The sequence below is a fragment of the Oncorhynchus mykiss genome, unplaced genomic scaffold (assembly GCF_013265735.2).
Source record: "Oncorhynchus mykiss isolate Arlee unplaced genomic scaffold, USDA_OmykA_1.1 un_scaffold_119, whole genome shotgun sequence".
Taxonomy (NCBI): domain Eukaryota; kingdom Metazoa; phylum Chordata; class Actinopteri; order Salmoniformes; family Salmonidae; genus Oncorhynchus; species Oncorhynchus mykiss.
The window spans coordinates 1,160,136-1,174,360 of NW_023493660.1; the positions used below are offsets into that span (position 1 = coordinate 1,160,136).

Genomic DNA, 14,225 nt, shown 5'->3' on the forward strand with positions numbered 1-14,225 from the left:
GCTGTCTGACTTAGTGCTACGGTCCTATTACCCTGCTGTCTGACTTAGTGCTACGGTACTATTACCCTGCTGTCTGACTTAGTGCTACGGTACTATTACCCTGCTGTCTGACTTAGTGCTACGGTACTATTACCCTGCTGTCTGACTTAGTGCTACGGTCCTATTACCCTGCTGTCTGACTTAGTGCTACGGTACTATTACCCTGCTGTCTGACTTAGTGCTACGGTACTATTACCCTGCTGTCTGACTTAGTGCTACGGTACTATTACCCTGCTGTCTGACTTAGTGCTACGGTACTATTACCCTGCTGTCTGACTTAGTGCTACGGTAGTATTACCCTGCTGTCTGACTTAGTGCTACGGTACTATTACCCTGCTGTCTGACTTAGTGCTACGGTACTATTACCCTGCTGTCTGACTTAGTGCTACGGTACTATTACCCTGCTGTCTGACTTAGTGCTACGGTCCTATTACCCTGCTGTCTGACTTAGTGCTACGGTACTATTACCCTGCTGTCTGACTTAGTGCTACGGTACTATTACCCTGCTGTCTGACTTAGTGCTACGGTACTATTACCCTGCTGTCTGACTTAGTGCTACGGTACTATTACCCTGCTGTCTGACTTAGTGCTACGGTACTATTACCCTGCTGTCTGACTTAGTGCTACGGTACTATTACCCTGCTGTCTGACTTAGTGATACGGTACTATTACCCTGCTGTCTGACTTAGTGCTACGGTAGTATTACCCTGCTGTCTGACTTAGTGCTACGGTACTATTACCCTGCTGTCTGACTTAGTGCTACGGTACTATTACCCTGCTGTCTGACTTAGTGCTACGGTACTATTACCCTGCTGTCTGACTTAGTGCTACGGTACTATTACCCTGCTGTCTGACTTAGTGCTACGGTACTATTACCCTGCTGTCTGACTTAGTGCTACGGTACTATTACCCTGCTGTCTGACTTAGTGCTACGGTCCTATTACCCTGCTGTCTGACTTAGTGCTACGGTACTATTACCCTGCTGTCTGACTTAGTGCTACGGTACTATTACCCTGCTGTCTGACTTAGTGCTACGGTACTATTACCCTGCTGTCTGACTTAGTGCTACGGTAGTATTACCCTGCTGTCTGACTTAGTGCTACGATACTATTACCCTGCTGTCTGACTTAGTGCTACGGTACTATTACCCTGCTGTCTGACTTAGTGCTACGGTACTATTACCCTGCTGTCTGACTTAGTGCTACGGTACTATTACCCTGCTGTCTGACTTAGTGCTACGGTAGTATTACCCTGCTGTCTGACTTAGTGCTACGGTACTATTACCCTGCTGTCTGACTTAGTGCTACGGTACTATTACCCTGCTGTCTGACTTAGTGCTACGGTACTATTACCCTGCTGTCTAACTTAGTGCTACGGTACTATTACCCTGCTGTCTGACTTAGTGCTACGGTACTATTACCCTGCTGTCTGACTTAGTGCTACGGTACTATTACCCTGCTGTCTGACTTAGTGCTACGGTACTATTACCCTGCTGTCTGACTTAGTGCTACGGTACTATTACCCTGCTGTCTGACTTAGTGCTACGGTACTATTACCCTGCTGTCTGACTTAGTGCTACGGTACTATTACCCTGCTGTCTGACTTAGTGCTACGGTACTATTACCCTGCTGTCTGACTTAGTGCTACGGTACTATTACCCTGCTGTCTGACTTAGTGCTACGGTAGTATTACCCTGCTGTCTGACTTAGTGCTACGGTACTATTACCCTGCTGTCTGACTTAGTGCTACGGTACTATTACCCTGCTGTCTGACTTAGTGCTACGGTACTATTACCCTGCTGTCTGACTTAGTGCTACGGTCCTATTACCCTGCTGTCTGACTTAGTGCTACGGTACTATTACCCTGCTGTCTGACTTAGTGCTACGGTACTATTACCCTGCTGTCTGACTTAGTGCTACGGTACTATTACCCTGCTGTCTGACTTAGTGCTACGGTAGTATTACCCTGCTGTCTGACTTAGTGCTACGGTCCTATTACCCTGCTGTCTGACTTAGTGCTACGGTAGTATTACCCTGCTGTCTGACATAGTGCTACGGTACTATTACCCTGCTGTCTGACTTAGTGCTACGGTACTATTACCCTGCTGTCTGACTTAGTGCTACGGTCCTATTACCCTGCTGTCTGACTTAGTGCTACGGTACTATTACCCTGCTGTCTGACTTAGTGCTACGGTACTATTACCCTGCTGTCTGACTTAGTGCTACGGTACTATTACCCTGCTGTCTGACTTAGTGCTACGGTACTATTACCCTGCTGTCTGACTTAGTGCTACGGTACTATTACCCTGCTGTCTGACTTAGTGCTACGGTCCTATTACCCTGCTGTCTGACTTAGTGCTACTGTACTATTACCCTGCTGTCTGACTTAGTGCTACGGTACTATTACCCTGCTGTCTGACTTAGTGCTACGGTACTATTACCCTGCTGTCTGACTTAGTGCTACGGTACTATTACCCTGCTGTCTGAATTAGTGCTACGGTCCTATTACCCTGCTGTCTGACTTAGTGCTACGGTACTATTACCCTGCTGTCTGACTTAGTGCTACGGTACTATTACCCTGCTGTCTGACTTAGTGCTACGGTACTATTACCTGCTGTCTGAATTAGTGCTACGGTACTATTACCCTGCTGTCTGACTTAGTGCTACGGTAGTATTACCCTGCTGTCTGACTTAGTGCTACGGTAGTATTACCCTGCTGTCTGACTTAGTGCTACGGTACTATTACCCTGCTGCCTGACTTAGTGCTACGGTACTATTACCCTGCTGTCTGACTTAGTGCTACGGTAGTATTACCCTGCTGTCTGACTTAGTGCTACGGTACTATTACCCTGCTGTCTGACTTAGTGCTACGGTACTATTACCCTGCTGTCTGACTTAGTGCTACGGTACTATTACCCTGCTGTCTGACTTAGTGCTACGGTACTATTACCCTGCTGTCTGACTTAGTGCTACGGTACTATTACCCTGCTGTCTGACTTAGTGCTACGGTACTATTACCCTGCTGTCTGACTTAGTGCTACGGTACTATTACCCTGCTGTCTGACTTAGTGCTACGGTACTATTACCCTGCTGTCTGACTTAGTGCTACGGTACTATTACCCTGCTGTCTGACTTAGTGCTACGGTACTATTACCCTGCTGTCTGACATAGTGCTACGGTACTATTACCCTGCTGTCTGACTTAGTGCTACGGTACTATTACCCTGCTGTCTGACTTAGTGCTATGGTACTATTACCCTGCTGTCTGACTTAGTGCTACGGTACTATTACCCTGCTGTCTGACTTAGTGCTACGGTACTATTACCCTGCTGTCTGACTTAGTGCTACGCTACGGTCCTATTACCCTGCTGTCTGACTTAGTGCTACGGTCCTATTACCCTGCTGTCTGACTTAGTGCTACGGTACTATTACCCTGCTGTCTGACTTAGTGCTACGGTACTATTACCCTGCTGTCTGACTTAGTGCTACGGTACTATTACCCTGCTGTCTGACTTAGTGCTACGGTACTATTACCCTGCTGTCTGACTTAGTGCTACGGTACTATTACCCTGCTGTCTGACTTAGTGCTACGTTACGGTCCTATTACCCTGCTGTCTGACTTAGTGCTACGGTCCTATTACCCTGCTGTCTGACTTAGTGCTACGGTACTATTACCCTGCTGTCTGACTTAGTGCTACGGTACTATTACCCTGCTGTCTGACATAGTGCTACGGTACTATTACCCTGCTGTCTGACATAGTGCTACGGTACTATTACCCTGCTGTCTGACATAGTGCTACGGTACTATTACCCTGCTGTCTGACATAGTGCTACGGTACTATTACCCTGCTGTCTGACATAGTGCTACGGTACTAGTACCCTGCTGTCTGACTTAGTGCTACGATACTATTACCCTGCTGTCTGACTTAGTGCTACGGTACTATTACCCTGCTGTCTGACTTAGTGCTACGGTACTATTACCCTGCTGTCTGACTTAGTGCTACGGTACTATTACCCTGCTGTCTGACTTAGTGCTACGGTACTATTACCCTGCTGTCTGACTTAGTGCTACAGTACTATTACCCTGCTGTCTGACTTAGTGCTACGGTACTATTACCCTGCTGTCTGACTTAGTGCTACGGTACTATTACCCTGCTGTCTGACTTAGTGCTACGGTACTATTACCCTGCTGTCTGACTTAGTGCTACGGTACTATTACCCTGCTGTCTGACTTAGTGCTACGGTACTATTACCCTGCTGTCTGACTTAGTGCTACGGTACTATTACCCTGCTGTCTGACTTAGTGCTACGGTACTATTACCCTGCTGTCTGACTTAGTGCTACGGTAGTATTACCCTGCTGTCTGACTTAGTGCTACGGTACTATTACCCTGCTGTCTGACTTAGTGCTACGGTACTATTACCCTGCTGTCTGACTTAGTGCTACGGTACTATTACCCTGCTGTCTGACTTAGTGCTACGGTCCTATTACCCTGCTGTCTGACTTAGTGCTACGGTACTATTACCCTGCTGTCTGACTTAGTGCTACGGTACTATTACCCTGCTGTCTGACTTAGTGCTACGGTACTATTACCCTGCTGTCTGACTTAGTGCTACGGTAGTATTACCCTGCTGTCTGACTTAGTGCTACGGTCCTATTACCCTGCTGTCTGACTTAGTGCTACGGTAGTATTACCCTGCTGTCTGACATAGTGCTACGGTACTATTACCCTGCTGTCTGACTTAGTGCTACGGTACTATTACCCTGCTGTCTGACTTAGTGCTACGGTCCTATTACCCTGCTGTCTGACTTAGTGCTACGGTACTATTACCCTGCTGTCTGACTTAGTGCTACGGTACTATTACCCTGCTGTCTGACTTAGTGCTACGGTACTATTACCCTGCTGTCTGACTTAGTGCTACGGTACTATTACCCTGCTGTCTGACTTAGTGCTACGGTACTATTACCCTGCTGTCTGACTTAGTGCTACGGTCCTATTACCCTGCTGTCTGACTTAGTGCTACTGTACTATTACCCTGCTGTCTGACTTAGTGCTACGGTACTATTACCCTGCTGTCTGACTTAGTGCTACGGTACTATTACCCTGCTGTCTGACTTAGTGCTACGGTACTATTACCCTGCTGTCTGAATTAGTGCTACGGTCCTATTACCCTGCTGTCTGACTTAGTGCTACGGTACTATTACCCTGCTGTCTGACTTAGTGCTACGGTACTATTACCCTGCTGTCTGACTTAGTGCTACGGTACTATTACCTGCTGTCTGAATTAGTGCTACGGTACTATTACCCTGCTGTCTGACTTAGTGCTACGGTAGTATTACCCTGCTGTCTGACTTAGTGCTACGGTAGTATTACCCTGCTGTCTGACTTAGTGCTACGGTACTATTACCCTGCTGCCTGACTTAGTGCTACGGTACTATTACCCTGCTGTCTGACTTAGTGCTACGGTAGTATTACCCTGCTGTCTGACTTAGTGCTACGGTACTATTACCCTGCTGTCTGACTTAGTGCTACGGTACTATTACCCTGCTGTCTGACTTAGTGCTACGGTAGTATTACCCTGCTGTCTGACTTAGTGCTACGGTCCTATTACCCTGCTGTCTGACTTAGTGCTACGGTAGTATTACCCTGCTGTCTGACATAGTGCTACGGTACTATTACCCTGCTGTCTGACTTAGTGCTACGGTACTATTACCCTGCTGCCTGACTTAGTGCTACGGTACTATTACCCTGCTGTCTGACTTAGTGCTACGGTAGTATTACCCTGCTGTCTGACTTAGTGCTACGGTACTATTACCCTGCTGTCTGACTTAGTGCTACGGTACTATTACCCTGCTGTCTGACTTAGTGCTACGGTACTATTACCCTGCTGTCTGACTTAGTGCTACGGTACTATTACCCTGCTGTCTGACTTAGTGCTACGGTACTATTACCCTGCTGTCTGACTTAGTGCTACGGTACTATTACCCTGCTGTCTGACTTAGTGCTACGGTACTATTACCCTGCTGTCTGACTTAGTGCTACGGTACTATTACCCTGCTGTCTGACTTAGTGCTACGGTACTATTACCCTGCTGTCTGACTTAGTGCTACGGTACTATTACCCTGCTGTCTGACATAGTGCTACGGTACTATTACCCTGCTGTCTGACTTAGTGCTACGGTACTATTACCCTGCTGTCTGACTTAGTGCTATGGTACTATTACCCTGCTGTCTGACTTAGTGCTACGGTACTATTACCCTGCTGTCTGACTTAGTGCTACGGTACTATTACCCTGCTGTCTGACTTAGTGCTACGCTACGGTCCTATTACCCTGCTGTCTGACTTAGTGCTACGGTCCTATTACCCTGCTGTCTGACTTAGTGCTACGGTACTATTACCCTGCTGTCTGACTTAGTGCTACGGTACTATTACCCTGCTGTCTGACATAGTGCTACGGTACTATTACCCTGCTGTCTGACATAGTGCTACGGTACTATTACCCTGCTGTCTGACATAGTGCTACGGTACTATTACCCTGCTGTCTGACATAGTGCTACGGTACTATTACCCTGCTGTCTGACATAGTGCTACGGTACTAGTACCCTGCTGTCTGACTTAGTGCTACGATACTATTACCCTGCTGTCTGACTTAGTGCTACGGTACTATTACCCTGCTGTCTGACTTAGTGCTACGGTACTATTACCCTGCTGTCTGACTTAGTGCTACGGTACTATTACCCTGCTGTCTGACTTAGTGCTACGGTACTATTACCCTGCTGTCTGACTTAGTGCTACGGTACTATTACCCTGCTGTCTGACATAGTGCTACGGTACTATTACCCTGCTGTCTGACATAGTGCTACGGTACTATTACCCTGCTGTCTGACATAGTGCTACGGTACTATTACCCTGCTGTCTGACATAGTGCTACGGTACTAGTACCCTGCTGTCTGACTTAGTGCTACGATACTATTACCCTGCTGTCTGACTTAGTGCTACGATACTATTACCCTGCTGTCTGACTTAGTGCTACGGTACTATTACCCTGCTGTCTGACTTAGTGCTACGCTACGGTACTATTACCCTGCTGTCTGACTTAGTGCTACGGTACTATTACCCTGCTGTCTGACTTAGTGCTACGGTACTATTACCCTGCTGTCTGACTTAGTGCTACGGTACTATTACCCTGCTGTCTGACTTAGTGCTACGGTACTATTACCCTGCTGTCTGACTTAGTGCTACGGTACTATTACCCTGCTGTCTGACTTAGTGCTACGGTACTATTACCCTGCTGTCTGACTTAGTGCTACGGTACTATTACCCTGCTGTCTGACTTAGTGCTACGGTACTATTACCCTGCTGTCTGACTTAGTGCTACGCTACGGTACTATTACCCTGCTGTCTGAATTAGTGCTACGCTACGGTCCTATTACCCTGCTGTCTGACTTAGTGCTACGGTACTATTACCCTGCTGTCTGACTTAGTGCTACGGTAGTATTACCCTGCTGTCTGACTTAGTGCTACGGTACTATTACCCTGCTGTCTGACTTAGTGCTACGGTACTATTACCCTGCTGTCTGACTTAGTGCTACGGTAGTATTACCCTGCTGTCTGACTTAGTGCTACGGTACTATTACCCTGCTGTCTGACTTAGTGCTACGGTACTATTACCCTGCTGTCTGACTTAGTGCTACGGTACTATTACCCTGCTGTCTGACTTAGTGCTACGGTACTATTACCCTGCTGTCTGACTTAGTGCTACGGTACTATTACCCTGCTGTCTGACTTAGTGCTACGGTACTATTACCCTGCTGTCTGACTTAGTGCTACGGTCCTATTACCCTGCTGTCTGACTTTGTGCTACTACTACCACCACCACTACTAATACTACTACTACACCTAACACCACCACTACCACACCTAACACCACTACACTTACCACCACCACTACCACACCTACCACCACTACACTTACCACCACCAGTACGCCTACCACCACCACTACTACACCTACCACCGCCACCACCACTACCACACTTACCACCACTACACTTACCACCACCACCACTACACCTACCACCACCACTACTACACCTACCACCACCACTACTACTACACCTACCACCACCAATACTACTACTACACTTACCACCACCACTACACCTACCACCACCACTACTACACCTACCACCACCACTACACCTACCACCACACCTACAACCACCACCACCACTACACCTACCACCACCACTACTACACCTACCACCACCACTACACCTACCACCACACCTACCACTACTACCACCACCACTACTACCACCACCACTACACCTACCACTACTACTACACCTACCACCACTACACCTACCACCACCACTACACCTACCACCACTACTACACCTACCACCACTACACCTACCACCACCACCACCACTACTACTACCACCACTACACCTACCACCACTACCACCGCTACTACTACACCTACCACCACCACTACCACCACTACCACTACCACTACTACTAACCACCTATACTACCACCACCACCACCACCACTACTACTACCAACACCACTACCACCACTACTACTACCACCACTACTACCACCACCACTACCACCGCTACTACTACACCTACCACCACCACCACTACTACCACTACCACCACCACCACTACTAACCACCTATACTACCACCACTACTAACCACCTATACTACCACCACCACTACACCTACCACCACCACTACCACCACTACTACTACACCTACCACCACCACTAACCACCTATACTACCACCACCACCACTACTACTACTACCACCACCACTACCACTACACCTACCACCAACACTAACCACCTATACTACCACCACCACCACCACCACCACTACTACACCTACCACTACCAACACCACTACCACCACTACTACTACCACCACTACTACCACCACCACCACTACTACACCTACCACTACCAACACCACTACCACCACTACTACTACCACCACTACTACTACCACCACCACTACCACCGCTACTACCACCACCACTACCACCGCTACTACCACCACTACCACTAACCACCTATACTACCACCACCACTACACCTACCACCACCACTACCACCACTACTACTACACCTACCACCACCACTACCACCACCACCTATACTACCACCACTACTACCACCACCACTACTACTACTACTACTACACCTACCACTACCCCACCACTAACCACCTATACTACCACCACCACCACCACCACCACCACTACTACACCTACCACCACTACTACCACCACCACTACTACTACACCCACCACCACTACTACTACACCCACCACCACTACTACTACCACCACCACTACTACTACACCCACCACCACTACTACTACACCTACCACCACTACTACTACCACCACCACTACTACTACACCCACCACCACTACTACTACCACCACCACCACCAACCACCTATATTACCACTACCACCACTACTACTACCACCACTACTACCACCACCACCACTACTACTACACCTACCACCACCACTAACCACCTATACTACTACCACCAGCACCACCACTACTACTACTACACCTACCACTACCCCCACCACTAACCACCTATACTACCACCACCACCACTACTACACCTACCACCACTACTACCACCACCACCACCACCACCACTACCACTACTACTACCACCACCACTACTACTACACCCACCACCACTACTACTACCACCACCACCACCAACCACCTATATTACCACCACTACTACCACCACCACCACCACTACTACTACACCTACCACCACCACTACTACTACACCCACCACCACCACCAACCACCTATATTACCACTACCACCACTACTACTACCACCACCACCACCACCACTACTACTACTACACCTACCACCACCACTACTACTACTACACCCACCACCACTACTACCACCACCACTACTACCACCACCACCAACCACCTATATTACCACTACCACCACTACTACTACCACCACTACTACTACCACCACTACTACTACCACCACCACCACTACTACTACCAACCCTACTACCACCACCACCACTACTACTACTACTACTACCACCACCACTACTACTACCACCACCACCACCACTACTACTACCACCACCACTACTACTACACCTACCACCACGACTACCACTACCAGGGTACTACAGAGGAAGAGAGGAGGCCTCTGGACGGTGGTACCTGCTCTCTTCCTGTGGTGCCGGTGGGTCTCCCTCCTGCTGTCTGTTGACGAATTGGATAACAACATGGCGGCACAGAGAGATCTGGTTCCTGATAAAGGGACCAGCAACACCACTGATTGATTGGAAGCTAAATTGTATCTGTTGAGTTGCATACCACTGACATGGTTACTTTAAAGCTGTCCACACTGACAGACAGCTAGTGGAAAGGATAAAGCCAAACTGAAAACAACAACAACAACAACATGTAAAGACAGAAATCAGCACCAATGAAATAACAAATGACTAACAAGTCACGTGACACTAACGAACAGCATTAGTAGACCTATCAACACTGAGACTGATGGACAGATGCTTCCAGCAGAGAGAGGGTTAACGTGTGTGTGTGTGTGTGTGTGTGTGTGTGTGTGCGCAGGCGTGGGTTTATGTGTGTGTGTTAACATGTGTGTATGTGTGTATGTGTGTGTGTGTGTGTGTGTGTGTGTGTGTGTGTGTGTGTACTCACGTGGGCAGAGTTGTTCTGGTTGGAACGGGACCTGCGTCGGGACTGGATACCAATGTTCTCTCCTTTCAGCAGAGAGTGGACCACATCGTCCAGAAAGGTCATCTGGATCATAGAGGGGTCAACATTCTGGGGCTCTAGAACCTAGTAGAGGTCACAGACAGAGAGACAGGGGTCAACGTTCTGGGGCTCTAGAACCTAGTAGAGGTCACAGCCAGAGACAGACAGGGGTCAACGTTCTGGGGCTCTAGAACCTAGTAGAGGTCACAGACAGAGAGACAGGGGTCAACATTCTGGGGCTCTAGAACCTAGTAGAGGTCACAGACAGAGACAGACAGGGGTCAACGTTCTGGGGCTCTAGAACCTAGTAGAGGTCACAGACAGAGACAGACAGGGGTCAACGTTCTGGGGCTTAGGAACCTAGTAGAGGTCACAGACAGAGACAGACAGGGGTCAAAATTCTGGGGCTCTAGAACCTAGTAGAGGTCACAGACAGAGACAGACAGGGGTCAACGTTCTGGGGCTTAGGAACCTAGTAGAGGTCACAGACAGAGACAGACAGGGGTCATAGAGGGGTCAACATTCTGTGTTGGAGTATAGAGGTGTATTTATCATGAAGACAGGAGTATAGAGGTGTATTTAATATGGAGGAGTATAGAGGTGTATTTAATATGGAGGAGTATAGAGGTGTATTTAATATGGAGACAGGAGTATAGAGGTGTATTTAATATGGAGGAGTATAGAGGTGTATTTAATATGGAGGCAGGACTATAGAGGTGTATTTAATATGGAGACAGGAGTATAGAAGTGTATTTAATATGGAGACAGGAGTATAGAGGTGTATTTCATATGGAGGAGTATAGAGGTGTATTTCATATGGAGACAGGAGTATAGAGGTGTATTTAATATGGAGACAGGAGTATAGAGGTGTATTTAATATGGAGACAGGAGTATAGAGGTGTATTTAATATGGAGACAGGAGTATAGAGGTGTATTTAATATGGAGGAGTATAGAGGTGTATTTAATATGGAGGAGTATAGAGGTGTATTTAATATGGAGACAGGAGTATAGAGGTGTATTTAATATGGAGGAGTATAGAGGTGTATTTAATATGGAGACAGGAGTATAGAGGTGTATTTAATATGGAGACAGGAGTATAGAGGTGTATTTAATATGGAGACAGGAGTATAGAGGTGTATTTAATATGGAGGAGTATAGAGGTGTATTTAATATGGAGACAGGAGTATAGAGGTGTATTTAATATGGAGACAGGAGTATAGAGGTGTATTTAATATGGAGACAGGAGTATAGAGGTGTATTTAATATGGAGGCAGGAGTATAGAGGTGTATTTAATATGGAGACAGGAGTATAGAGGTGTATTTAATATGGAGACAGGAGTATAGAGGTGTATTTAATATGGAGGAGTATAGAGGTGTATTTAATATGGAGATAGGAGTATAGAGGTGTATTTAATATGGAGACAGGAGTATAGAGGTGTATTTAATATGGAGACAGGAGTATAGAGGTGTATTTATTATGGAGACAGGAGTATAGAGGTGTATTTAATATGGAGGAGTATAGAGGTGTATTTAATATGGAGGAGTATAGAGGTGTATTTAATATGGAGGAGTATAGAGGTGTATTTAATATGGAGATAGGAGTATAGAGGTGTATTTAATATGGAGATAGGAGTATAGAGGTGTATTTAATATGGAGGAGTATAGAGGTGTATTTAATATGGAGGAGTATAGAGGTGTATTTAATATGGAGGAGTATAGAGGTGTATTTAATATGGAGGAGTATAGAGGTGTATTTAATATGGAGGCAGGAGTATAGAGGTGTATTTAATATGGAGGAGTATAGAGGTGTATTTAATATGGAGACAGGAGTATAGAGGTGTATTTAATATGGAGACAGGAGTATAGAGGTGTATTTAATATGGAGACAGGAGTATAGAGGTGTATTTAATATGGAGACAGGAGTATAGAGGTGTATTTAATATGGAGACAGGAGTATAGAGGTGTATTTAATATGGAGACAGGAGTATAGAGGTGTATTTAATATGGAGGAGTATAGAGGTGTATTTAATATGGAGGCAGGAGTATAGAGGTGTATTTAATATGGAGACAGGAGTATAGAGGTGTATTTAATATGGAGACATGAGTATAGAGGTGTATTTAATATGAAGACAGGAGTATAGAGGTGTATTTAATATGGAGACAGGAGTATAGAGGTGTATTTAATATGGAGGAGTATAGAGGTGTATTTAATATGGAGGCAGGAGTATAGAGGTGTATTTAATATGGAGACAGGAGTATAGAGGTGTATTTAATATGGAGGAGTATAGAGGTGTATTTAATATGGAGACAGGAGTATAGAGGTGTATTTAATATGGAGACAGGAGTATAGAGGTGTATTTAATATGGAGGAGTATAGAGGTGTATTTAATATGGAGACAGGAGTATAGAGGTATATTTAATATGGAGACAGGAGTATAGAGGTGTATTTAATATGGAGACAGGAGTATAGAGGTGTATTTAATATGGAGACAGGAGTATAGAGGTGTATTTAATATGGAGGAGAATAGAGGTGTATTTAATATGGAGATAGGAGTATAGAGGTGTATTTAATATGGAGACAGGAGTATAGAGGTGTATTTAATATGGAGGAGTATAGAGGTGTATTTAATATGGAGACAGGAGTATAGAGGTGTATTTAATATGGAGACAGGAGTATAGAGGTATATTTAATATGGAGACAGGAGTATAGAGGTGTATTTAATATGGAGGAGTATAGAGGTGTATTTAATATGGAGACAGGAGTATAGAGGTGTATTTAATATGGAGACAGGAGTATAGAGGTGTATTTAATATGGAGGAGTATAGAGGTGTATTTAATATGGAGACAGGAGTATAGAGGTGTATTTAATATGGAGACAGGAGTATAGAGGTGTATTTAATATGGAGGAGTATAGAGGTGTATTTAATATGGAGGAGTATAGAGGTGTATTTAATATGGAGATAGGAGTATAGAGGTGTATTTAATATGGAGACAGGAGTATAGAGGTGTATTTAATATGGAGGAGTATAGAGGTGTATTTAATATGGAGATAGGAGTATAGAGGTGTATTTAATATGGAGACAGGAGTATAGAGGTGTATTTAATATGGAGACAGGAGTATAGAGGTGTATTTAATATGGAGACAGGAGTATAGAGGTGTATTTAATATGGAGACAGGAGTATAGAGGTGTATTTAATATGGAGGAGTATAGAGGTGTATTTAATATGGAGACAGGAGTATAGAGGTGTATTTAATATGGAGACAGGAGTATAGAGGTGTATTTAATATGGAGGAGTATAGAGGTGTATTTAATATGGAGGAGTATAGAGGTGTATTTAATATGGAGACAGGAGTATAGAGGTGTATTTAATATGGAGA

The 14,225-nt window shown here is 45.6% G+C and overlaps 1 protein-coding gene across 11 annotated transcripts in view; it reads right to left on the reverse strand.

Moving 5' to 3' along the window:
• LOC110517734 (probable JmjC domain-containing histone demethylation protein 2C) overlaps positions 1-14,225 on the reverse strand; it is a 225,697-nt gene that overhangs the window by 70,578 nt on the left and 140,894 nt on the right. For all 11 annotated transcript variants that reach the window (XM_036972063.1, XM_036972064.1, XM_036972068.1 and 8 more), the window contains exon 6: positions 10,788-10,928. In XM_036972063.1, coding sequence (XP_036827958.1) covers positions 10,788-10,928 — 141 coding nt within the window. The remainder of the gene's footprint in view (positions 1-10,787; positions 10,929-14,225) is intronic.